At 59.8% G+C, this 25,590-nt stretch overlaps 1 protein-coding gene across 3 annotated transcripts in view; it reads right to left on the bottom strand.

The window, feature by feature from the left end:
• LOC101969042 (sodium- and chloride-dependent taurine transporter) overlaps nt 1-25,590 on the bottom strand; it is a 41,318-nt gene that overhangs the window by 14,244 nt on the left and 1,484 nt on the right. Inside the window, exons 2-9 of one of the 3 annotated variants that reach the window (XM_078033402.1) lie at nt 17,794-17,906; nt 13,155-13,394; nt 11,756-11,890; nt 9,822-10,056; nt 5,985-6,117; nt 1,476-1,610; nt 526-629; nt 254-378 (exon numbers count right to left, since the gene is read on the bottom strand). In XM_078033402.1, the coding sequence (XP_077889528.1) occupies nt 254-378; nt 526-629; nt 1,476-1,610; nt 5,985-6,117; nt 9,822-10,056; nt 11,756-11,890; nt 13,155-13,394; nt 17,794-17,812 (1,126 nt within the window). In that variant the 5' untranslated portion in view covers nt 17,813-17,906. Of the gene's footprint in view, nt 1-253; nt 379-525; nt 630-1,475; nt 1,611-5,984; nt 6,118-9,821; nt 10,057-11,755; nt 11,891-12,329; nt 12,458-13,154; nt 13,395-17,793; nt 17,907-25,590 lie in introns of those variants that run through there. The other 2 variants (XM_078033403.1, XM_078033404.1) reach the window with 2 other exon arrangements.

The following is a 25,590-nucleotide window of genomic DNA, read 5'->3' as shown; positions in this document are numbered from 1 at the left end:
ACCGCCTCCCCATCGCATTCCTGCTGCCCCAGTTGCAATGACAATTTTGATTTTCCAAGGCCGCTCCTCCTGGGCTCTGTGACAATCCGTGTGTGTGGGGGGGTACTTCTTGGTGGGGGGGGGAGGTCTATTTTGGAAATCAGGCTCATTCCCCCCCCATCCCCCCTGGGGGGGGTCTGGCTTCATGCCTGCAGTACTCGGCTTAAACACTAGGTGGCAGTGCCCACCACCACTGCCACCGAGGCTACCGTACCTGACTCAGCCACATCAGCAATGTCCACCCCTTGCTCTTGTGCCATGAAGCCCAGGATGGAAAAAATTGCGAAGCCAGACACAAAACTGGTACCACTGTTCAGGCATCCCAGCAGCATACAGTCCCTAAGTTACACATATGTCAGGGAGCAAGTTAATTCACGACACATGGAAGCCAGGCTTCCTACTCAACTTTGTTTCTTTTTTCTTTTTCTTTTTCTTTTAAACATGATCATTTCTAGTGTCCACCAGGCCCGCCGGCGCGACACTTGCCTGTACGAGTTGTACTTGTACTTGTTGTAGCTCCCCAGAGAGGTCATGGCCCCCAGGCAGATGGCGTAGGAGAAGAAGATTTGGGTCCCAGCGTCGATCCACACCTTGGAAGGGTGACGGACGGGGAGGTGGCAGAGAGAAAGAGAGAGAGAAGGAGCTGTCCATCATTGGTGGCCTGGAGGAGAAGGGGCAGGGGCCTGTCCACCAGGTGATGAGCCTCCGGGGGGGACTTTGAGGTATACAGATGAGCTGGGGGGTGGGGAGGCTGAGGCAGGAGGATTGAAAGTTGGAGGCCGGCCTCAGCCCTTTCAGCAAGGTCTTCAGCAACAGAAGCAACACGGGTCCCCAGATAAATGCAAATGGGTTTTAAAAAGGGCCGAGAGGTTAGGAGCTTCCATCCCCAGGAGCCAATAATAATAATCATAACAGGGAAGAGGTCGGTCGGTGGACCCGCGGCTCCCATGGTGACAGCCATGGTTAATGGATCACAGGCAAAAGCCGTTTTCCAGAACCTTCGACAAGCACCAGCTTCTCGCTGTCCTTGGAACCTGGCCAAGTCCCCGCCTCCCTCCCAGAGCTTAGACCTGACCCCCAGGAAGGTGACCAGGGAGCTGAGCTCTGGGGACAAAAGGTCGACCACTAACCCTCCTCCTCCTCCCTGAGTCCCGAGGCCGGGCTGGGGGGGGGTGGCTCTCAGGACCTGCCCCTGGACCTCCCAGGAGGCCACTAACTGTGCAGTGTGAGGTCACCCAGGGTGGCCTGCAGCAGTCCCAGCCCTGGGGCAGAAGCGGGTCCAGCGCTGCTAAGGTCTGTCCCTGTCCTGGCCCAGTGCCCCAGGCAGACTCCAGAACTGGCCTCCTGGGGAGTCCTGGGCCGGATCAGAGAGGCCCCAGGCAAGGCACCCTGTGCACAGCGCCCCAGCGGCGGTGGGGGACAGGGGCCCTGGTTACCTGCGGATCCTCCAGGCGGGTTATGTCAGGGTACAGGTAGAACTTGATGCCCTCCCCCGCGCCGGGCAGGGTCAGCCCGCGGACCAGCAGCACCAACAGCATGGCGAAGGGGAAGGTGGCGGTGAAGTAGACAACCTGCGAGGGGGGACCACAGGGACCGTGAGCGTCCCGCCCCGTCCTCCCCTCTCCAAGGGGAAGGAGGAATCAGGAAAGCAGAGACCTCTACCAGAGCCAGGCTGTGCAATCTCACAAGTGCTGTGTGACCTTGGACAAGTCGCTTAACTTCTCTGAACCTGTCGCTTCAAACTAAAACCTGAGCATGATCCGATGATTCTTCTGGTCTAAGTCCAGAATATGGTGGGGGGACAAAGGAGAGCACAAATTCCTCTCTGCCACTCACGGAGGGAGATTTTCGAGCCAGGCACGGTGGTGGTGCCCGCCTGTCATCCCAGCAGCTGGGGAGGCTGAGGCAGGAGGATCGGGAGTTGGAGGCCAGCCTCTGCAATTTGTCTCTCAATTCAAAAAATAAAAAAAAAAGGGGCTGGGGACGGGGCTCCGTGGTGAGGCGCCCCTGGGTTCAGTCCCCAGGGCCAACTCTGTCACCTGCTCCCTGAATCTCACTCTTCTTCCAGGGCCTCAGGACCTGTCCCCACCCCCCCACACCCTACCCCTGACCTTTATTTCTTTTCTTTGAGGCTAAAAATTCTCACAACTTTCCAAGAACGGAGGGGGAGGGCGGGCCAGGAAGCCCCAGAGGAGTCAAGAAAGTCAGCCCGACTGTCCCTCCCTTCCTGCAGACAGACGGTCAGGAGCCCCTGGCCAACTCCCCCCTCTGGGGGGCCCCTGGGTGGGCCACGCCTCAGTGGGTGAACAATAGCCGCAGACAGCAGCTCCGCGGGGGTCCCCCCTGGGGGCTCCCACTTCAAAGCGGCCACGGGCTGTGCCCAGAGCCAGTGTCGTGGGGGGCCATTTCCCCTGTTGGGGGGCGGATTTCACTTATTATTTCACGGTTTGTACCATTAACTCATTTAACTCCCAGAGCAGGTTTGGCAAGAGCTGGGGACCTTGCTACCTGCACCTTCCAGATGAGAAAGATGGGAACAGAGAGCGGAGGTCACCCTCACGGGGGCCTGAGTCAGCAGGGGTCAGAGGTGGGGACTTTCTTTGGGTCTCAGTAAATGGTGGAGGCTTGGCCTCCAAACTCCCGGTCCTCCTGCCTCAGCCTCCGGAGAGACGATGGAATCCCAGACACGAGCCACTGTGCCCAGCGTTGGAGGTGGTGGGATTTGATCTAGGTCAACGACTTCCAGGGTCCCTGCATCTTTTTTTTGGGGGGGGGCGGGGTGTGGTTGCTATTCACCCCCCAAAACCCGGCGGGGTCACACGGCTTCGGTGCCTCTAAAGACAGCCTCCCTTGTTTTGCAGATTTTGCTGCGGGGATGAGCCCCTGAGAGTGTCTCTCCATATTTCCGTGACTCCTCCGGGGATCCTCCAGGGAGAAGCTGGTGCCAGACGCCACCCGCGGGGGCCTCTGGCGGTGGCCCGGCAGGACGCGTGGCAGGACGCGGTACTTTTCCGCTCCGCCTGGTGAAACTCCCTGGTGCCTCTGAGAGCCCTCGGCCCCCAGAGCCCTGGGGACTTAGAGGGACGGGCTTTTCCCCGTTCCCCGGCAGGGACAGGCCCAGCCTGAACCCTGTTTACTGTCCACTGACAAGCTGTGTGACCTCGGGCAAGTGTCTTAACCTCTCTGGACCCTGCGATTCCCCATGGATTAAAATGGGGCCACTGACGCCCTGCGCATCGTGAGGATCAACGAGCTACGGAGGTCCACGTGTCCTTTGCGGCATCCGTGACCACAGTCACTAGCCCTTGAATGACGTAGGCCACGGCGTCTTCCGGGATATCTCAGACCCTTGGAGTCGTGAGAATCATAGAGACAGACATGGCCAGTCGGGCGCGGGGGTGGCCCACGCCTGTCATCTCAGCGGCTGGGGAGGCTGAGGCAGGAGGATCGCAAGTGGGAGGCCAGCCTCAGCCAAAGTGAGGCCTGAGCCACTCGGGGAGACCCCTGTGTCTCAATAAAATGCAAAACTGGGCTCAGGGGTCGAGGGCCCCCAAGTTCAATCCCTGGTGACCCCCCAATCCCCCCCCAAAAAACAGAAAGTCAGTAAGTGACTTGAGCGGAGGCCTGAGCCTCTCGGGTCTGGTCTCTCCTGCCCTCTACCTCCCCGTCCCTTCCCAGGGGACCCGGGTCACCGTGAAGGCAGCCTTGGCCAGGAAGAGACCCGTCGGCCGCCTGTGGGCCCAGCCCCCGGGGCAGTGGCCGTGACTTGGTCTCTGGCCAGGGCTGGGAGCCATGGCCGGCGGGCGGGCGGGTGGCCGTCCTCTGGGCCACCGAGCTCCAGGAAGTCCCCAGAGCTGTTTGTCTTGGCTGCTCTGGGCTGACCCAGGCCCTGCCATTGTTCTGAGAACCGCGCCCACCCCCAGAGGAGGCCGAGGCTGAGGGTGGGGTGGGGGGAGACCGCGGGTGAGTCACGTCTCCGCACGGCCACCGCTGTGACCTGGCACCCGCTGGCTTGGCGTCCGTTCTACTCTGCGTGTGGCCCTGCGACTCACGGGTCGGTCACGGTGTCTGGTGGACGCCAGCCTCCTCCATTGGCCTGGATGGGACCTACCCCGGGGCCTTTGCACGGACGGGCTAGTCCTGTCTCCCTGGGAATTTTTCCCCTTGGGTCTCTCCAAGTCACCTCCTGGTTGAACCTTGCCTCGGGAGGCCGAGGCAGGAGGATCAAAAGTTGGAGGCCAGCCTCAGCCATTTAGCGAGGCCCTGAGCAACTCAGGGCGACCCTGTGTCTAAATGAGATCTAAAAAGGGCTGGGGACGGGGCTCAGGGGCGGAGCAGCCCTGGGTTCCATCCCTGGGACCAAACAGAGAGAGAGTGCTCTTGGGGACACTAGGAACCCGGGCTCTTCCTCTCTGGCTCTCTGCCTCCTCCATCACCCCCACCGTGACGTGCCTCGCCACCGGCCCCGGTCACCACCCCCTGGAGATCCTGAGCCAACTTGGGCCTCCCCTCCTTTATGTTTTGGGGGAGCCCAGGAGCCCAGGGCTTCTCGGACCAAATCGTGCATTTGCATCCAAATCTGGGGTGACGCTGCAGGTGGCCTCCGACCCCGTAGGTCTGGGGCAGGTCCCCAGCCCTCCGTCTCCTCCGAGCTCCTGGGGACCCCTTGATGCTGCCCGTCAGGTCAAAAGCGCCACAACCTGTGCACCGAGGGCTGGTTACGAGGAACACAGCTGCCGCCGGGCGCGGTGGCCCACGGCTGTCGCCCCTGCACCTCGGGAGGCCGAGGCAGGAGGATGGTGAGCTCAAAGCCAGCCTCAGCAGCGCAGCGAGACCCTGTCTCTAAATTTAAAAATTGAAAATAAAAAAAAGGGGCTGGCGCTGGGGGCTCAGGGGTGAGGCGTCCCTGGGTTCCATCCCCAGTAACAAAAAATAAAAATGAAATTAAAACAACACAGTTGCCAGAGAGGCTTTCTCTGTTCCCAGCTGATATTACTCACAGCTCTGATATTAATTGACCGCCAACACCTGCATCTACGGCCAACACCTGCATCTACAGGTAACACCTGCATCTACAGGTAACACCTGCATCTACAGCCAACACCTGCATCTACAGGTAACACCTGCATCTACAGCCAACACCTGCATCTACAGGTAACACCTGCATCTACAGGTAACACCTGCATCTACAGGTAACAGCTGCATCTACAGGTAACACCTGCATCTACAGCCAACACCTGCATCTACAGGTAACACCTGCATCTACAGGTAACACCTGCATCTACAGGTAACAGCTGCATCTACCTCTAACACCTGCATCTACAGGTAACACCTGCATCTACAGGTAACACCTGCATCTACAGGTAACAGCTGCATCTACCTCTAACACCTGCATCTACAGGTAACACCTGCATCTACGGCCAACACCTGCATCTACTGCTAACACCTGCATCTACAGCCAACACCTGCATCTACAGGTAACACCTGCATCTACAGGTAACAGCTGCATCTACAGGTAACACCTGCATCTACAGGTAACACCTGCATCTTCCTCTAACACCTGCATCTACAGGTAACACCTGCATCTACGGCCAACACCTGCATCTACTGCTAACACCTGCATCTACAGCCAACACCTGCATCTACAGGTAACACCTGCATCTACAGCCAACACCTGCATCTACAGGTAACACCTGCATCTACTGCTAACACCTTGGGATGGGGAAGCAGCCGCGGTTGGTCAGTCAGAGAGACCCGCCGTCCCACCTCCAGGGATCCTGGCGGCTGGTGCCCGACCACTGGCCACTTGGAGCCAGACCCTGAGACTGGACTTCGTCTCCTTTTCTGGGGGACGGTTTGCCCGCGGCCACGCTGGCCTCCTCCCTTTCCAGGTCAGGGAGGCCCAGGGGCGGGAGGAGGCGCGGAGGGTGGGGACGGCCACTTACCTTCCCCGTGGACCGGACGCCCTTCCAGATGCAGAAGAAGCAGACCAGCCACACCAGCAGGAGGCACAGCGCCAGGTCCCACTTGAGGGTGCCCGGCTCGTCGATCCCCGAGGACAGGCTCAGCACGTTGCGCCTGGGAGCCAACAGGGCAGGGAGTCAGCGGGGACCGGGGTCTGGGGGCACAGTTGTTGGGACGTCCGGAAGGGGACACAAGAAGGGTCAAGGGCCCCGGGGTCCAGGATCCTTAGGCAAACCCAGGTTCAACCCGGCCTGGCTTGGGGCAGGTCAGGAGACCCCTGCGCCTCAGTTTCCTCATCTGACAAATGGGCACTGACTTTTCGACAGGACCTCGGTGACACACTCAGCTTCACCTGGCCGCCTGCGGTCCCGGCAGCTCGGGAGGCCGAGGCAGGAGGATCGCAAGGGGGAGGCCAGCCTCCGTAATTTAAAGAAGTTCTGTCTCAAAATAGTACTGGAAAGGCTGGGGGGGGTGTAGCTCAGTGGCCGTGCACCCTGGGTGTGATCACCCCCAAAAAAACCAAAATAATAATAAAGTTGGCAGGATGGCCCGGGTCTTATCAAGACCCTTTTTGTTAAGAAATATATATGTATATATTATTTAAATCTTATTTGATCCAGCCCCACTTTACATATGGGGCAAACTGAGGCCTGAAAAATCCATTTATACACATTCACAAAGCCTTCAGGCAGCTGGAAGAGCGGTCACGCAACCCCAGGTCTCTCCAGCGACAAAGTCAGGTCCCTGTCCCTAGCGCAGCCTCCCCCCCCCGCCCCCACCAGGGGCCGACGCTCTCTGGGTTCAATCCCAGTCCCCCTCCCCCCAAAAAAATTAAAAAAAAAATTGATGCCATTCACTGGTGTCCCCTAAGCACCTTCTGACTGCCCCAGACACCCACAGTGCCACCAATCCTGTCCCCAATTGCACCACAGGAGTTTTGAACAGCCTCCACTCTGGCCTCTACAGTCAGAGGGAATCCAGCAGGACCCACGCTGCCTCATGGCCTCTGCCCCTCAGCCTCCCATGGCTACCACCCCGTCCCCTAAATCTTCAGACCGAAAGGGGTTCTCTTTCCCTAGGGGGTGGGTACCAGGGATTGAACCCAGGGGCATCCACCACGGAGCCCCATCCCCGGCCCTTTTTATATTTTATTTAGAGACCAGGCCTTGCTAAGTGGCCGAGGCTGGCCTCTACCTTGTTATCCTCCTGCCTCGGCCTCCAGAGCCTGTGAAATTCCGGGCACGTGCCACCTTCCCTGGCAGACCTAAAGGTTTTAAAGAGCCTGGGGACGAGCTACTGCGACTGCCTGGACCATGTGTGTCCCCGGGAAGCACCTGTCGATCACTCAACAGCACCTTGCACAAAGCAGGTGCTCAATTAACGCCACGAGCGCCGAGGACACGGATCACGCCCATTTCCTTGACGGGAAAACGGAGGCTCGGCAATTCACCTAAAATCCCCCAGACAGACATCAACCCTGGACACCTGGGTCCTGTTTCCTGCTGTCCCCCCCAATCCTGGGGTCCAGCCACCCTGCAGCCCGGGACCTACGGCGGCCATCAGCCGGGCCTCTCAGCCTCCCCTGTCTCTCTGGCCTCGAGGGAGGAGACCCAGGAGTCCGCCACATTATCATCCAAGAATAGCCGTGACTCATTGCAGGGTGGGATCCAAGAACCAGAATAATGACCGGCTCCCGGCTGCCGTCCAGAGAGGTCAATACACCCTCGAGTGAGGCCCAATGGCTTCCTCTGGGCCGCGGGCCAGCTGTTTCTTGGCCACGGCTGTCCCCTGGGGACCGGCACGGGACAACAATTATAAAAGGACCCGTCCGCCCGCGCTCGTCGCCGCACAAGCCTCCCCCGGCCTCTCCCCCGGCCTCCGCCTCCTTCCAACAGCTGCCGAGGAAGACTGGGGACTGTTTGGGAACGTGACTCATGTGGCTTTGATTCTAATAACGTCTCGCCTGCCGAAGGGCACGAGGCCAGGTTGGGCCTCCGTCTGTCCTCCAGAACGGAGCCCGCGAGGGAGACCCCAGGACAAAGGGGACCTCAGATGGCAAGGCTCAGAGAGAGGTGGGCTGGCTCTGGCCAATTACAAAGCCAACCCCAGGGGCCCTGGTGGCTTCCTCTGGGCACATAGAGAAGAAGGGGGACATCTCCTGGCTTGGGTGGCCCCTGCCTGGAATTCCAGCCGCGGGGGAGGCTGAGGCAGGAGGATTGCGAGTTGGAGGCCGAGACTCGGCAACTTGGTGAGACCCTGGCTCCACGTAAAACACAGAAAGGGCTGGGGATGGGGCTCGGGGGTGAAGGGCCCTGGGTTCCGTCTGCAGGACACCAGAGTCTGGGCTACGGGACGTCCAACGGCACTTTGCATTTTTCTAGCGGGTTCTGAGGGCTGGGAACCAGTCAGGGCCACCCTACAGCCTTGGGGTGGCAGAGGAGGACATCCGGGACCTGAGATGGGGGTTGTGACTGACCAAGCTAGAGATGGCAGAGCGCAGGCTAGACCCCAGGGGCACGGGCTAGACCCCCGGTGCACGGGCTAGACCCCAGGTGTGCAGGCTAGACCCCAGGGGCACAGGCTAGACCCCAGGTGCGCAGGCTGGACCCCAGGTGTGCGGGCTGGACCCCAGGTGCATGGGCTAGACCCCAGGTGCATGGGCTAGACCCCAGGGGCACGGGCTAGACCCTAGGTGCACGGGCTAGACCCCAGATGCACGGGCTAGACCCCAGGTGTGCAGGCTAGACCCCAGGTGCGCAGGCTAGACCCCAGGTGTGCAGGCTAGATTCCTGGTGCATGGGCTAGACCCCAGGTGCAGAGGCTAGACCCCAGGGGCACAGGCTAGACCCCCAGTCGTGGTGGCAACGAGGCCCAGCAGGCTGGCAGAGATGCCGGTGCCCCGGGTGGGGCAGGCCTGTGTGTTCAGGCCGTGCCAAGAACAGCACAGAAAGGTCAAGGCGGTGGCCTTGGGCCCCATTCAAGTGGCAGAAGGAGATGCCAGCGTTTCTTTGTCTAGAAGCTCCGCTCCCCAGCGGGTGGGAGCTGAGGGGGCTCCCCATGTCCTCTGTGTTTGCAGGGGACCATGCGGATGCATGAGCAGCCCCTCTGAGAAGCCTGGGGACTGCACCCTTCTCTGGGCAGACAAGAGAGAACGTCTGTGGTTCCCCTAACAGCTCCCTGGGGCTCACTGTGACAGTGCCCCTGGGTCTCTACCCCACGGACAGGCGGGTTTATTCCCCCGCACTTCTCTGTCTGAGGTCGTCCTTTGGCTTCCTCTGGTCAACGGGACATGAACACAAACGACGCCCGAGCTTATGCATGGAGGGTCGCCCGTCTGTTGTCCCCGGAGCTACCCGTGACAAAGCCCCTAGGCAGCCAAGGCCCAAGCGCTACCCCGAGGACCCACAACGGTCTGCAGACACAGGAGGCCGCCCAAGACTCGGAGGGCCTGGCGCAAACTGCCGACAAACAGGATCATGGTAAATGGTGACTGTGAATTCACCAAATTTGGGGATGGTTGTTACGCAGCGAAAGCTAACTGCTAACCGATACACAATTTTCCCCACTCGATCTACGCGCCTTTCACTGGAGTAACTACCTCAGCCTCGGATAGACTTTTTTTTCCTCTGTTCAAGGACAGAGAATGTGTTTTTTTTTCTAGAATGTACTAAGAAATCGTGAAGAAACTGAGGCTCAGAGAGGAGAAAGGGCACTTGCCCAGATCAACGGGCCAGGAAGTGGCAGGACCGAGGTTGGATTTCAGCCCCCGCCCCCTCCGCCCGCCCAGCCCCCGCCCGCCCGCCCGAGGGCAGTCTTACTCCCAGAACTCGATGACGGGGGACGTGTAGTTGTGGGTGCTGAAGGCGAGCCACAGGCTCTTGTTCCTGCGCAGCGTGTCCTCCAGGCAGTGCGGCGTGTTCCAGCTGTGGTTGCAGTGGGCCCAGGGCAGGTCCTTCTGGAAGGAGTGGAACAGGTAGTAGGTGGCCCAGGCCAGGATGATGATGTAGTAGACGTTGAGCAGGGACACGATCACGACGGACGCGTAGCCGATACCTGGGGAGGAGCGCCATGAGCCTCGGCAGGGCCACCAGGACCCCCACTCCCCAGGACAGGGCCAGGGGCTGCGCAGCAGAGGCCAGCATCGAAGGAAGATGGACGGATGGAGGGGCGGACGGGTGGACGGATGGACGGATAGATGGATGGATGGGTGGACGGGTGGATGGGTGGATGATTAGATGGATGGACAGATGGACAGATGGACAGATGGGTGGACGATTGGATGGATGATGGACAGACAGATGGATGGGTGGACAGATGGACAGATGGACAGATGGGTGGACGATTGGATGGATGATTGGATGGATGATGAACAGAGGGATGGACAATTGGATGGATGGACAGATGGACAGATGGACAGATGGGTGGACGATTGGATGGATGGATGGACAGATGGACAGATGGGTGGACGATTGGATGGATGGGTGGATGGATGGACAGATGGACAGATGGACAGATGGGTGGACGATTGGATGGATGGGTGGATGGATGGACAGATGGACAGATGGACAGATGGGTGGACGATTGGATGGATGGGTGGATGGATGGACAGATGGGTGGACGATTGGATAGATGGAAAGATGGGTGGATGGACAGATGGATGGATGGACAGATGGGTGGACGATTGGATGGATGGATGGACAGATGGACAGATGGGTGGACGATTGGATGGATGGGTGGATGGATGGACAGATGGACAGATGGACAGATGGGTGGACGATTGGATGGATGGGTGGATGGATGGACACATGGACAGATGGACAGATGGGTGGACGATTGGATGGATGGGTGGATGGATGGACAGATGGGTGGACGATTGGATGGATGGATGGACAGATGGACAGATGGGTGGACGATTGGATGGATGGGTGGATGGATGGACAGATGGACAGATGGACAGATGGGTGGACGATTGGATGGATGGATGGATGGACAGATGGATGGACAGATGGACAGATGGATGGATGGATGGATGGATGGATGGACAGATGGGTGGACGATTGGATGGATGGGTGGATGGATGGACAGATGGGTAGACGATTGGATAGATGGATGGACAGATGGACAGATGGATGGATGGATGGATGGATGGACGGATGGGTGGACGGATGGATGGATGGATGGATGGACCGATGGATGGACAGATGGACGGATGGACAGATGGGTGGACGGATGGTGGTGGTGGAGGTGGAGGGCACACGTGGTGGTCGGTTGGCGGGGCGGCCAGGGAGTGGAGAGCTGAGGGGTGGACGGTGGATGATGCAGGCTGACCGCCTGACGGCGTTAGTGAGTCATGGATCATCTACTAATCAGTATTGTCACTGGTCACTGGTCCATGGCCCACAGGGTGGCAGAGTGGACGTCTACGGGTGGCTGGGCCAGTCGCCATGCTGCCCGGGGCCCGTGGGTCCCGACTGGTTCTTCTGGGAAGCCGCGGGGGCTGGGCAGGCGCCTCCTGGGAACAGAGCCCTGGGGGGCCCCGCCACCTCCTCCTCCTAGCAGCCGGGTGGGACCCCCTGAGCGGCCACCGTGTGCGAGGCCCGTGTCCCCTCCCCTCGGGGGCCAGGGCAGGAGCACCCGTGGGCTGTCCCCACTGGCCCCTTCCTGACCTGCATCAGCCACAGGCACGTCCCATGGGCCTGGGGCACAGTAGCTGCTCAATAAAACCCGCCCAGCACAGGGACCCCCCACTCACCGGAAAACAGGGGGCAGATCTTCTCCCAGCAGGTGATGCCCCCCTCCGAGGTGTACTGGCCGATGATGACCTCCAGGAAGAACACGGGCAGGCCGCTCCCGAACAGGAAGATGAAGTACGGGATGAGAAAGGCACCTGTCAGGGGCAGGCAGAAGCACCCAGCGTCAGGTCCGTGACCGTCACCGGCACCCAAGGCGCTGGCTCCCGACCCCTCCCGGCCACCAGAATCTGAGAGAGACACAGAATGAGTGACGGGGGGAGGCAGGGGTCAGGAGGGACAAGGGCCACACTCTCCCACGTGTCCCCCCCACCCGCCCCGGCCATCTCCACATCGGCCCCCGGTCCTGGGAGCCACAGGGCCTTTGCTCGAGCTGCACCTACGGGCTCGCCTGCCTCAGTGGGGGCTGTTCCACCTGCGAGACCCTCTCCGGCACCTGCCATGCCCAGAGAAGCGGCTGGAAAGTTCTAGAAACCCCAGGGTGGCTTCTCCTCCAGCTGGTGGGGGGGGGGCAGGGGGTGGGGAGGGGGTGCCAGGGGACGGAGGCGGGGCACAGCTGGGGGACCGGGGTCCTACCTGCGTCACTAATGGCTTCAGCGGGTCCCATAAACCCTTTGAAACTGTGGGCAACTTGGGTCTAGGGTGGGTGCTTGGTTCTGAGGAGCGTCTGGGCCCTCATCAGAGACCCCCCAGGGGCCTGAGACCTACGAAAGGTTAAGAGACCAGGCTCTAAGGGGAAAGTCCCCAAAAGGGGTGGCACGGGGCCAGGCTGGAGCAAATTCCGACCTACCCAAGCTCTCTCTCCAAGTCCCTAAAACCTCGGGGCCGGGGGGGCGGGGTGGCCACAGGACCTTGGCACCTCCTTCGCCAGGCAGGATTAAAACAGAACGAAACAAAAAAAACACTCCAACCACGCGGCCCACGCCTGGCATCCCAGCGGCTCGGGAGGCCGAGGCAGGAGGATCGCGAGTTGGAGGCCAGCCTCAGCCAAAGTTGCTGGAGCCACTCAGTAAAATGCAAAACAGGGCTGGGGACGGGGCTCAGTGGCCGAATGTCCCCAAGTTCTCTCTCCCCGGTACCCACTTCCCCCCAAAAAAACAGCGAATGTCAAGGAGAGATAAAGTGGGAGCAATAAATCCAGGGGGGTTTACAAAGGGCAAGTGTGAATATTCAACTTTATTGAGACTAGAGGATCAGAGAGGGTGTGAGGCACCTCCAGGTAACACAGCAAGACTCGGGACAGAACACGGCCACTCTGATTCTCCGCCACGCTCTTCTCCTGTCTCTATAGTGAGCTGGGGCCGGGGGTGGGACAGGGTGACCCGGGGAAGGGAAATCAGGGTGCAGAGAGAAGGCACCCCGGCCCTCGGGCAGCAGGGTCAACTCCCACCGTGGACTCACCTCCACCATTTTTATAGCAGAGGTACGGGAACCGCCACACGTTGCCCAAGCCCACGAAGCCACCAGCCACGGACAGCACAAAGTCGATCTTGCTGGCCCACTTCTCCCGCTGCGGGGGCTTGCCCTCGGCCTCGTCCTCGGGCCGGGTGCCGGGGCTCTTCCCGGGAGACGGCTTCAAGATGTCCTTGTGGAAGTCCTTCAGACACTGCAACTTCTCTTTGGTGGCCATCGGATCACTTTCTAGGCACGGGGGACACAACGGGACCAAAAGGTGAGGCCGGTGCGGTGGGGGGGTCGCAGGACGGCCTGATGCTCACTTTGGAGGCTGAGGCAGGAGGATCGCCAGTTGGAGGCCGGCCTCCGCCCAAGCCAGGCCCTGAGCCGCTCGGGGAGACCCTGTCTCTCAATAAAATGCAAAACAGGGCTGGGGACGGGGCTCAGGGGTGGGGTGTCCCCTGGGGACAAGAGGAGCCCGTCCTGGGGTGCCCCATGGCAGGCACACAGTAGGGCATCAGGCAGTGCCATGGGGTCAGTGGTTCCCAGGTGTCTGCAGGTCGCTCAGCTCTGGGGGTGACGCGGCAGGCCGGGGGGGTGGCCCGAGGACTGGGGCGTGCAGGCCCAGGAGGCAGCGAGACCCACCTCTTCCTGTCCCTGGCTGGGGTGGGGGGCCCCGATTGTTCCTGGCGACAGGCAGGACCCAGAAGGCTTCCTGCAGCCGCGGGCAGCCCACCGGGCCCTTCCTCCGTCTGGTGGGGCATCCGCGAGGCCTTTCCCTGCCCTGTCCCCCAGGGGCCCGGCGGGGACAGGCCACTGTAAAAATAGCCCCAGCGGCCACTATTGTTCCAGCCGGGCCCGCGGCCCCCGATGGTTATCGGGACACTCATTGTGGGCCGCTGGGTGGGCCCCTAGTGGGAGGATGTCTGGGCCTCCCCTCCCGGGGACAGTGTGGCTCAGGGAGTGGCCTCCTGGGGAGCCTCCATACCCCAAAGGCCACGTCCACCCTCTTTAGTGGGGGGGGGGACTGAACTCAGAGATGGCACTTGACCCCTGAGCCCCGTCCCCAGCCCCGTTCTGCATTTTATTGAGAGACAGAGTCTCCTGGAGCGGCTCAGACCTAAGTGGTTGAGGCTGGCCTCCAACTCACGATCCTCCTGCCTCAGCCTCCCCAAGCCGCTGGGAGGACAGGCGTGGGTCCCCGTGCCCGGCAAAGGCTGGTTCCCCGCCAGGAGCCAGGGCTGGTGGCTGGGGTGGGGACCCCGAGAGTCCTCCCTCCATCTCTGGGCTGCAGGGACTGACGCCTCACACCGGCAGAGAACCTTCTAGAAACTTGGGGGAGAGTGGTAACTGGAATTTCCCCCGAGCCCCTTGGGTTCCCTCTGGTTTCCTATGGAACCAGGATTCTAGTTCTTTCCATGGCCGGGAACCGACCCAATCGGGTATCTTCCTCCTCCCTTCGTCCCTGGGACGCTGGCTTGTCCCCATGAGGAATCCCAGAGTGTCAGCCTGGATCCCAAAGCCCCGAGCTCCTTCCCCACTGCTGGGTGACCTCAGGCAAGTGAGTCAACCTCTCTGGTCAAGGACTCTGGCGCCAGCTGCTGGGATCTGACTGCTCTGATCTTTACCAGCGTGGAAAGGCTTCTTTGTGTGACTCTGGGTGACATCAGCGAGCTCCAGATGCTCTGAGGTCACTGAGCTGAGCTGGTAGTGCAAGGACACCCAGGCCTTCCCTGTCCCTCTCAGATGGCCCGGCTTGACCTCACATGACACCCTGGCTGCCGGCGCTCCGCCCACCTCTTATGGATTCTCAATGAGGCCACTCTCCGGGACACTCCAGCAAGGGCACCCCTCGGGGCCGTGAGTGTCCGGCCGCGGGCACGGGTCCCCTCTGCCAGCGTCCCATGGTCGATTTTCCTGCCGACATGAGCTGTTTTTCCTGGCCCCGCGCCAAGGGTGATTCTGTAGCGGCTGAGATGCATAATTCCCCTTTTTAAGAGCTTCCTCTTTGGTTGTGACAGCCACAAGCCATCGTGGTGGCCCTGACCCAGGCGCTCTGGGAGGACGCCTCCCACTCGGCCCGACTCAAAACCCTCGCCGGGTCTCGGTTCCAGGGATGGCGGCCAGATCCAGCCGTGCCTGAAGGCCCACTTGGCAGCAGATCACCTGGTCAAGCTCTGGCCAGATGCAACCCAGGGCCGGCCACACACGGGGGGTTTGTAAAATAGTCCTTTGGTCCCCAAATTGTCAACCAGCATCAGACGGTCGAGTAGCCACTCTGGGCCAAAAGCTGCTTTCCAAGACAGTTTCCTGAGCCATCCCCAAATATTCCTGTGTTAAAAGCATCGCGGAGCGGAGCACCGGGGCCCACGCCTGTCATCCCAGCGGCTCAGGAGGCTGAGGCAGGAGGATCGCAAGGTGGAGGCCAGCCTCAGCCACTTGGCGAGGCCCTGAGCCACTCAGGGAGACCCTGTCTCTAATAAAATAGAAAAAGGGCTGGGGACGGGGCTCAGGGGTTGAGCAGCCCTGGGGTCCATCCCTGGGACCAGAAATTAAAAAATTAAAATAAAATAAAAAATAAAGAAGGCAGCTTGAAGCCACAGACCAGATGACAAATTAGGGAACTGGGTTCAAGGGCAAATAGGGAAGTGAAGGGCCCCGTGACCTGACGGGGAGATCAGGGGGTGAGGTGCATGATCAAGGGGGCGGATCCAAGGTTCAAGGCCAGCCTCAGCCATTTAGCAGAGACCCTGTCTCCAAATAAAATCATAAAGGGCTGGGGATATTGCTGGGGGGCGGGGGTAGAAAGCCACTGGATTCAATCCTAAAATTTATTATTAAAAAAAAAAAGAAAGAGGGGGGAGGCAGGGCGCCGTAGTGCACGCCTGTCCTCCCAGCGGCTGGGGAGGCTGAGGCAGGAGGATCGCCAGGTGGAGGCCAGCCTCAGCCAAAGTGAGGCCCTAAGCCGCTCAGGGAGACCCTGTCTCTCAATAAAATGCAAAACAGGGCTGGGGACGGGGCTCAGGGGTCGAGTGTCCCCGAGGTCAATGCCCGCTACCAAAAAAAGAATGATTTAATCATTGAGTGGAGTCATGCGGTCAGTAGCCTTTGGTCACCTATTTCTGGGCAAAGGCTAACCAAGCCCCCGGGGTGGCCTCTTCTGAGCCAAGTCCCTCCGGGAAACCAGGCACTGTTTTTTGGTCTTGGTTTTGGTCCCAGGGATTGAACCCAGGGGCGCTGAACCCCTGAACCCCATCCCCGGCCCCAGGTTTTTCTGTTTTATCACCGACAAAGGGCCTCACTCCATGGCTGAGGCTGGCCTCCAACGCACGATCCTTCTGCCTCAGCCTCCACTGGGAGGACGGGTGCCCGGCCTGAGAGGGGGTTTTTAAGGGTTCTCCTGGGGCTTTGGTGGGATTTTCTGATCATTTCATCCCCATCCCTCAGTCTTGTCTCATCCTCAGCTGAGGCCCTTGGACAGAGACCCATGGTCACCCCAAGCAATTGCCCCTGGGTGAGGAGGAGGAAGGAGGAGGCCATGTGGAGGGGGGAGGGGCATCGTGGCCCCCCCTGTCCCGGGTCCAGGGGCTTGGGGACCTGTAGGTCCCACGGGCCAGATCCACCTGAGGATTCTGCACACAGGAAGCTTCTGGAACAGCGGCCTCCAGACTGGGCCTCCCTGGGCTGGTCTGGGGGGGGGGAGGTGTGTGCTTTGGAGGCTGAGGTTTGGGGACAGGGATCTGCATGCCCTTCCCCCACCGCCCAGGCGGTGAGTCAGCTGGCAACAGGCTCCCGGTGACACCCACGGAGCTAGCTGTCACCTCCTGTCCCCGGCAGCAGTGCCACCCCCTCCCCTCCCCCAGCCCCGGGGCGGAGCCTGGCTTGGTGGGACGTGGGTGGGGGCGGGGAGGGGTGGGTGGCTCTGAGGCCCAGCAGCCAGGGCCATAAAGGGGCCATTTCCTGGGACTTCCGCTGTTTGAAGCTCTGCAGATTGTCACCTGGCCTCCTGTCACCTCGCCACCCCGTGGCGGCCCCTCCCTTGCTCTACACACACACCAAGAAGGGCCCTGGGGGACACAAGTCACAAGGGTGTGGCCAAGGGCCCCGTGCCTGTCCCCGACTCTGTCACCAACAGCCTTCCTGCCCGCCTCCACCCTCGGAGGTGCCCAGCACCACGGGGTCCCCTCCGTCACCCTGATCCGGAAGCCGGGTTTCTGGTCACCTGAAACCTGTGTCTGAGCCCAGTTCCCCCAAGAGAGTCGCCTACAGTGGCGCACGGCGGTCATCCCCGCGCCTGGGGAGGCTGAGGCAGGAGGATCGCGAGTTGGAGGCCAGCCTCAGCCACTTAGGGAGGCCCTGAGCCGCTCAGGGAGACCCTGACTCTCAATAAAACACCAAAAGGGCTGGGGACGGGGGCTCAGGGGTTCGGTTCCCAGAGACGGAGGCACGCAGCTCTGTCCCCAAGAGCAGACCCCGTGACGAGACAGCCATCGGGAGGCCAGCCTCCTCCGCAGCCCGCCCCAGCAGCCTGGCGAGGGCTCTGCTCCCAGAGCCGAAACCTGGAGGGGACCGTCCCCACACACATCCCCCACCAGGTGGTATACAGCAGGCGCCAGAGGCTGAGGCGCGAGCCCTCGGTGCAGACCTGGGTAGATGGAACTCATGTCTGTCCCGTCAGCAGATGTTGGTGTCGGGGAGGTGACGGCGGGTGACTTCCAGCCTTTTCTAAGATGGAGCCTAACTGCAGCTACTGCTCGGCTGCAAGAAAAACCGAGCGTTAAGATCCACACCAGGAGCCAGCTCGGGACTGGGTGTCCCCAACTCTGTCACCAGGAGCCACAGCCGGGGACCCACTCCCTGCTCCAGACCCTGTCTCTAAATAAAATGCAAAATGGGGCCGGGGAGGGGGCCTCGGTGGCCGAGGGACCCTGGGTTCAATCCCTAGTTCCTCTCCCAAAAAGTCTCCCTAAACCTAGTAGCAGCCTCGACCCTCAGCCTCCACCCTCAGCCTCCACCCTCAGCCACAGCCCTGAGGAGCATCTCCAGGGTCCCAGGATGGTGTCTCAGCGCCCTCAACAGCCTGGTCCTCCATTCAGCTGCTTCTCCCTGGGCCTCCCTGGCTCTGGGCCTCCCTGGCTCTTGGCCTCCTCAGCTACAGGGGCCATGCGTGGAGGGGACCTGCTGTCTCTGCCATTAAACTTGACTGAAGGGTGACATGGGTCCCCTGAGTTGGTGGATCTGAGCACAGATGTGGAAACCTGCCGACCACCCCCTCTTCCTGGTTTTGGGGAGGGGACGGGAGACAGTTCCCTGAAGAGCCAAACCGGGTGGCCCATGCCTGTCATTCCTGGTGACTCGGGAGGCCGAGGCAGGAGGATCGCAAGTTGGAGGCCAGCCTCGGCAATGTAAAAAAATAAAATAAAAGTCCCCCGGAGGCGGTGAAGCTAAAATCTGCCAGTCCACACCCCTCAAGGGTGAGCTTGAAGGAGACCGCGAGAGCCCCCTCCGTCCTGTGGGCTGGTGTTGTTCCCTTTCCCAGATGGGAAAACCGAGGCCCGGGTGGCGGAGGCTGAATAAAAAGCCTCAGCCTCTCCTGTTGGGGGTTCCTCTCTGGGGCTCCCTAGAACGGTTGGGGTTTCCTAGGGTCAGTTCAAGTCCTCTCTCCCAGACCAAGACACCCCAGAGTTGTCCCCAGATCCCTCCGGGGGTCTTTGGGGACAACCGTGCCCACGCCCTGTGCAACCTACCTTGGGTGTGCTCAGGGACTGACTGAGGAGAGGCTGGGGAGGTGGGAGAAGAGAGGTTCCCATTGGTGGTCCGGGGCAGGGGGCGAGCTGGGCAGGTCCTCAGCGTGGGGACCCTGGTGCCCTCCGAGAAAGACCCCCGTGCCCCTCGGGTCCCCAGGAAGCAGGAAGCCCCCAAGCAGTCCCATGTCTGTCCCCTGCACCCTCCCCCCCCTTCCAGAAAGACTCTGCTCCTCCTCGGAACCCCATCTCCCAGGCAACCACAGCTGTTGGTGACCTCACAGGACAGGAGTCACACAAGAGGATCCAGGGTAGTTCCAGCAAAGGGCCAGAGGCTGAGGCAGGAGGATGGCAAATTGGAGGCCAGCCTCCACCACTTAGGTCTCAAAATGAAAATTTTTTTTTTTTTAAAAAGGGCTGGGGGGTGTGGTTTGGTGGTAGATCATTTAGCATGTGGGATGCTCTGGGGTGGGTCCCCAGGACCAGGCACACACATAAAAGGAGAAGGGGGGGGTCCCTTGGAAGCCACCCACCGTTCTTGGTGGATGATGGCTCCTTCCTCAACTCTAATCCTCCCTCCTTTCTCTGGTGGGCAGAATGTTCTAGAGCCCTGTTCCAGATGGGCTGAGGACCCTGGTTGATCCCTGTCACTGTCATAGCGACAGTTTTTTTTTTTTTTTCCCTAATTTTCCAAGATGATGGGATTGAAAGGACACAGACTGCACCTAACACTGTGGACCTGGCACTGTACTAGGCAGGAGCCACTTGCGACTCAGCCTTCAGAGTTTCCTTCTGAAGTCATTTGTCCCTGAGGATGGCTGCTCACTTATCTCCGAATTCGTTCCAAAGGTCACTGTCTTCGTAGCATCATCGTCTTAAAGGTCTTAGGGGACAAAAGGGGGCGTTTGGGAAAGTCTTTAAATTATGCAAAATTCTCTAAGTGGGCAGCCAATCCCGGGCAGCCAATCCTGGACAGCCAATCCCGGGCAGCCAATCATGAGCAGCCAATCCTGAGCAGCCAATATCAGGCAGCCAATCCTGAGAAGCCAATTCTGAGCAGCCAATCCCAGGAAGCCAATCCCGGGCAGCCAATCCTGGGCAGCCAATCATGAGCAGCCAATCCTGGGCAGCCAATCTCAGGCAGCCAATCCTGAGAAGCCAATTCTGAGCAGCCAATCCCAGGCAGCCAATCCCGGGCAGCCAATCCTGGGCAGCCAATCATGGGCAGCCAATCTCAGGCAGCCAATCCTGAGAAGCCAATTCTGAGCAGCCAATCCCAGGAAGCCAATCTCAGGCAGCCAATCCTGGGCCGCCAATCATGAGAAGCCAATCCCAGGCAGCCAATCAGGAGCAGCCAAGAAATCCCAGGCGGCCAATACTGGCTCCCAGGGCTGAGTAGCAGGTGCTGCAGGCTCTGCGACCCCAGCGCCCTCAACCGCAGTCAGTGTCACCTAGGAGGCGAGAGACTGCACCCCACTTGGCAGGTGCACCCCACTTGGCAGGTGCACCCCACTTGGCAGTTCAGAGATGTTGGGTGACCTGCTCAAGTTTGCACAGGCAACAATCAATGAATGGACTCCAGAATCCTAGACAGAACCGAGGTCTGGGGCAACGCCTGGTCCTGTCCTTTGATGCCACTAACTCCGCCCCTACAACCCGATGCAGGAGTCAACGGAATTGCTATTATTTTATTTATTTTTTAAATTTTTAATTAATTAATTATTATTATTATTTTATGGTGCTGGGGATCCCACCAACAGCATTGCCCGATGGCTGCCATCTTCATGGGCTAGATGGCAGGGGCAATAGCTGCAGAGGTGACAGCCAGAGGCCACGTGCTAATAATCCAGTGCTTTCCCATTTAATTTTCTCCAGGACCCCTGCGGTGACAACTAACTACCCCTCAGGCTAGGGAAGGGATTTCCTCCCCTAGCCGTTTAAACTCAGCCTCTTTAGAGTAATTAGTTGGCTCCAGTACAGAGGTGAGGCTAATCTCCCCAACTAACCAGGGAAAGGGACTGAACCCCGGGGTTTTCTCCTGTTCCACAGCTTCCAAAGACACAGCCACAGCCTCCCTCCCTTCCTGCGTCCCCAGCTGTCCCCTAGCCCTCCTTTTGAGTACCAGAGACTGAACCAGGGCTGCTTAACCACCGAGCCCCATCCCCAGCCCTTTTTTATATTTTATTTAGAGACAGGGTCTCGCTGAGTTGCTTAGGGCCTCGCTGAGGCTGGCTTTGAACTCGCGATCCTCCTGCCTCAGCCTCCCAAACTGCTAGAATTAGGGGCATGCACCCCCATGGCCGCCTTGAACTGTCACTCTTGAGCCACCACAGGGCTTCATCAGCTCCCCCACCCTGTGCACAGGCTGGGCTATCGGGAAAAAAAGTCTCCTTTTCCTCCTTGGGCACAAAGGATCCCTGCGATTTAGGCCATCTCTATAAATAGCCAAGAAATCCATTTTTTTAATTGACTCCTATTATTTATTTGGTCAATCAGCTCCTCTGGCCCCCGTGATGGTGGAGTCCTATATTAATTCCTCCCTGACACTGTCACTGGAGAGGAGGCAGCCTCCTGGCCTCCCCAGTTTCCTCCTTGAATTCCACAGCAGCCTCCTTTGGAGACCGTGCCACGTAGATGCGCCTGTCTCGGTCACCTCCGCCCGTCTCTGTCACCTCCATCTGGCCTGCAGCTCTTAAGATTTTAGTGGGAAGCCAATGAGTCACTTGCCAGCTGCAGGCGGTGACCTCAGGAATGTGGCTTCCCCCCCTCGGAGCCTCAGTTCCACCATCTGTGAAATGGGCTCTCTCCAAAGACACGTGAGAAAGCTGGAGGTGGCACCTCAGTGCACAATCGGATTTGCTCCCCGGGGAAACTGGACACGGCCTCACCCCCCGGGGACGATCAGATGTCCTTTATTTCATGTGTTTGCAGGACAAGTACGGACGGTGGCCCTTCTTTAGCACCCAGCTAAGCCCTGGGAAGAGAGGAAATCAAACTCCCCGGCTTGGAGGTGGGTCACCAAGGGACAATACCAGGTCAACGCGCTCTCTCCCTTGGGTGCCCTGTGGTCACACAGGCACATTCTGCGGAGGGGCCTCTGGCGGTGGCACTGCGGTCCCCTCCCTCCCAAGGCACCTCAGGCGCTCCCCAAACCACGTGAGTCTGCAAAGTAGGTTAGCCATCTCGTTAGAGTGGCTCTCCTCCTCGGGGACCTGTGGCCGCGCCTGGGTGAGGGCAGAGGACAGGTGTCCAGACAACCAGGAGACATCGGTCGCTGCCTTGAAGGGACACTTGGGACCAGGAAATGAGGACTTCTGGTTCCCAGGGGCTGGGTCCCCAAAATGAATCAAGACCAATCACTGGGTGTGACACCTGAGGTCACCCAACAGGACCACCTGCTCAGCTCCACCCTCCTCCCCAGAATGCAGGCCACTCCCCAGCCAGCCAGGCCACGCCCTATCCGACCTGGGCTCCCCCCAACTGCTGAGGGTATGCCCCCTCCCACCAGGCCACGCCCAGTCCCACCAGGCCACGCCTATTCATGCCAGGCCACGCCCCATCCAATATGGGTCTCCCCTAACTGACCACGCCCCATCCAACCAAGCCACGCCCAGTCCTGCCAGGGGCACACCCCATCCAACCAGGCTCTCCCCCAACTGACAAGACCACGCCCCATCCGACCAAGCCACGCCCAGTCCTGCCAGGGGCACGCCCCATCCAACCAGGCTCTCCCCCAACTGGCAAGACCACGCCCCATCTGATGAAGCCACTCCCAGTCCTGTTAGGCCACTCCCAGTGTTGCCAGGGACACGCCCCATCCAACCAGGCTCTCCCCCAAATGACAAGACCACGCCCCATCAGACCAAGCCACAGCCAGTCCGGTTAGGCCACGCCCACTCCTGCCAGGGGCACGCCCCATCCATCCAGGCCACACCCCATCCGTCCAGGCCCCGCCCAGCCCCGCCAAGGGCACACACCATCCAACCCGACTCTCCCCCAACTGACAAGAGCCAGCCCCATCCAACCAGGCCACGCCCAGTCCCGCCAGGCCACGCCCAGTCCCGCCAGGCCACGCCCAGTCCCACCAGGCCACGCCCCATCCGGCCAGACCACGCCCAAATTAGCTTGCAGAAGTTCCCCACGCACTTTGGCTCCCGGCCAGGCCTTGACAGGGCACTTCCGCTTCCCAGGGTGCCCTTCCTGTGCCCACCCACCGCCTGCTGTCACTCAGAACATCTGGCAACGTTTTGCAACGCTGTGTGTCCAAAGCATCCTCCTCACGGAGGGCTGGGGACCCGGCTGGGTGGCCCAGCGCTTGTCCTCCTCCCTGGGGGCCGCTCAGACTAAACAGGGAGCAGGTCACCTCTAGGTCCCCAAGGGCCACCACAGGCAAAGTCCACCCCTTCAGGATGACAGTGTGGGCACTTTCGATTCTCAATTTTCGGTGGCACAGAGTTCCCCCAAACATCCCCCCCTGCCCCCGCCATCAAATACTCCCCCTGAGACTTCACCTCACTCAACGGGACAGAGGTGACAACGGGACACTTCTCAATGACCGGAAAGGCCAAAGGTCCTCACCCCAGAGACGTCCAGCAGGCTGGGCCACACGGGCGTCACTCAGCCCAGAGACGGTGACTCCGGTTTTGTCTCTTTTAGGGTAAGAGGCACGTGGAGGATTGGAACGAGTAAATGTCACGAAGTCACCCTGAGAACACTTTAGTGTGACCGTGATTGAGACACAGAAATGTTCTCACTTGTGCTTTTCAAATTCCAGAGCTCTGTGGGTGTCTCCGACCCAGTGAATCCTCCAGGTGGCTCGGGAGGCTGAGGCAGGAGGATCTCAAGTTCAAAGCCAGCCTCAGCCAAAAGGAGGCCCTGAGCAGCTCAGGGAGACCCTGTCTCTAGATAAGATACAAAATAGGGCTGGGGACGGGGCTCAGGGGTCGAGGGCCCCCCAGTTCAGTCCCCAGTATGCCCCCCCCAAGAAGAAGTACCATCCAAAACCCCGTGTAGGTGCCATAGCGAGCTGGGCCAAGGGCCACTGCTTTCCCTAAACAGGACAAGACCCCGTGGGGACACGGGAACTTATTTTCCTTTTCTTTCTGGGGATCCACCCAGGGGCGCTTCATCACTGAGCCCCCGTCCCCAGCCCTTTTTATTTTTAATTTTGAGACAGGGTCTCGCTGAGTGGCTTCGGGCAACTTTTGCTGAGGCTGGCCTTGAACCTGAGATCCTCCTGCCTCAGCCTCCCCATTCTCTCCCGTTCGGACAGTGGGCAACTCTGGTCTCTGAACGGCTCTGGCAATTTCTAAACGGAATTTCTGTCCTTAAAAAAAAAAAAATATTCCCCTTAGACTCTTGCCAGGACTAACAGCCACCACGGAAGATACCCCCGGGGAGTGTCCTCAAGGAGACCCGAGCTTTCCTGTCACACAGGTTGGGCCAGAAGAGAGGCACCTGCCCGTCCTGCTCTTTGTCCATCTCACGGCATCTGGATAACCGCGCTGAAACCCGGGCTCCCCGTCCTGACACGCGGCTTGGAGCTCTGTAGCTGTCCCCCCTCGAGCCCCAATTTGCTCCCCTGTCACCCGAGTTCAGTAAAAAACTGCCTTATGAAGCTTGGGAGGCTGAGGCAGGAGGATCTTAAGGTGGAGGCCAGCCTCAGCCACTGAGTGAATCCCTAAGCGACTTAGCAAAACTCTTGTCTCCAAATCAAAACGGCTGGGGATGCGGCTCCGTGAGTGGCTCAATGTCCCTGGTTCGACTCCCAGTCACTACCAGCAGCTCCTCGGGAGGCTGAGGCAGGAGGATGGCGAGTTCAAAGCCAGCCTCAGCCAAAGCGAGGCCCTAAGCAACTCAGGGAGACCCTGTCTCTCAATAAAATGCAAAACAGGGCTGGGGACGGGGCTCAGGGGTTCAGCACCCCTGGGTTCAATGCCCAGTACCCCCCCCAAAAATAGAGAGCAATCTCGGAGCACTGCCTGGAGGAGGTGTCAGTCAAACACCTCTAGGCCGCTCTGAGCCTCGGTGGTCTCTTCTGCAAAATGGGCTTCCCAAGTGGGCACCCCCCCCCAACAAGTCTCCAAAAGGCTCTCGCCACCGGCCACCTCTGATTATGGCCCATAAAGCCGCCCGCCCCGCCCACGCGCACCTACTTCATCCTGGACACGGTCCAGCCTCTTGGGAGAGGGCTCTTGCCCAAGGCCCGTGGCTACTCATTAACTGGCAGAGAGGCCTCCCTCCTGGGGCTCTGGGGACGGTGCCTCACCCTGAGGGTACCACCCGGGTCAGATGCACCGGATTCCACCTCTTCACGGCCGCTGGCGAACCTGGGAGAGGTGACTTCGCCTCTCTGGGCCTCAGTTTCCCCATCTGTAGATTGGCGCTACGGGGTGAGGCACCCGGGTTGGGGGTCCGTCCGTCCGTCAGTCAGCGTCGGACTCACTCAGCTGGGGTGTCTACGCCCCAAAAAAGGGAGGAGCCAGGAGCTACGCCTGTCGTGTCCCAGCCGCTAGGGAGGCTGAGGCAGGAGGATCGCAAACTGGAGGCCGGCCTCAGCCACTCAGCAAGACCCTGTCTCTCAATCAAATATTAAATTAATGACAGAAGCCACCCCGGGAGACACCAAAGAGGATCAGACCGGAAACCCGAGCTTCAGGGTTTGGGGGAGTCTGTATTGCAAGATCCATTTTTCACCG

This window comes from Ictidomys tridecemlineatus, chromosome 16, assembly GCF_052094955.1.
Source record: "Ictidomys tridecemlineatus isolate mIctTri1 chromosome 16, mIctTri1.hap1, whole genome shotgun sequence".
Taxonomy (NCBI): Eukaryota; Metazoa; Chordata; class Mammalia; order Rodentia; family Sciuridae; genus Ictidomys; species Ictidomys tridecemlineatus.
Note: the sequence above shows the minus strand (reverse complement) of the source record. Positions and strands in the feature narration are given on the sequence as shown.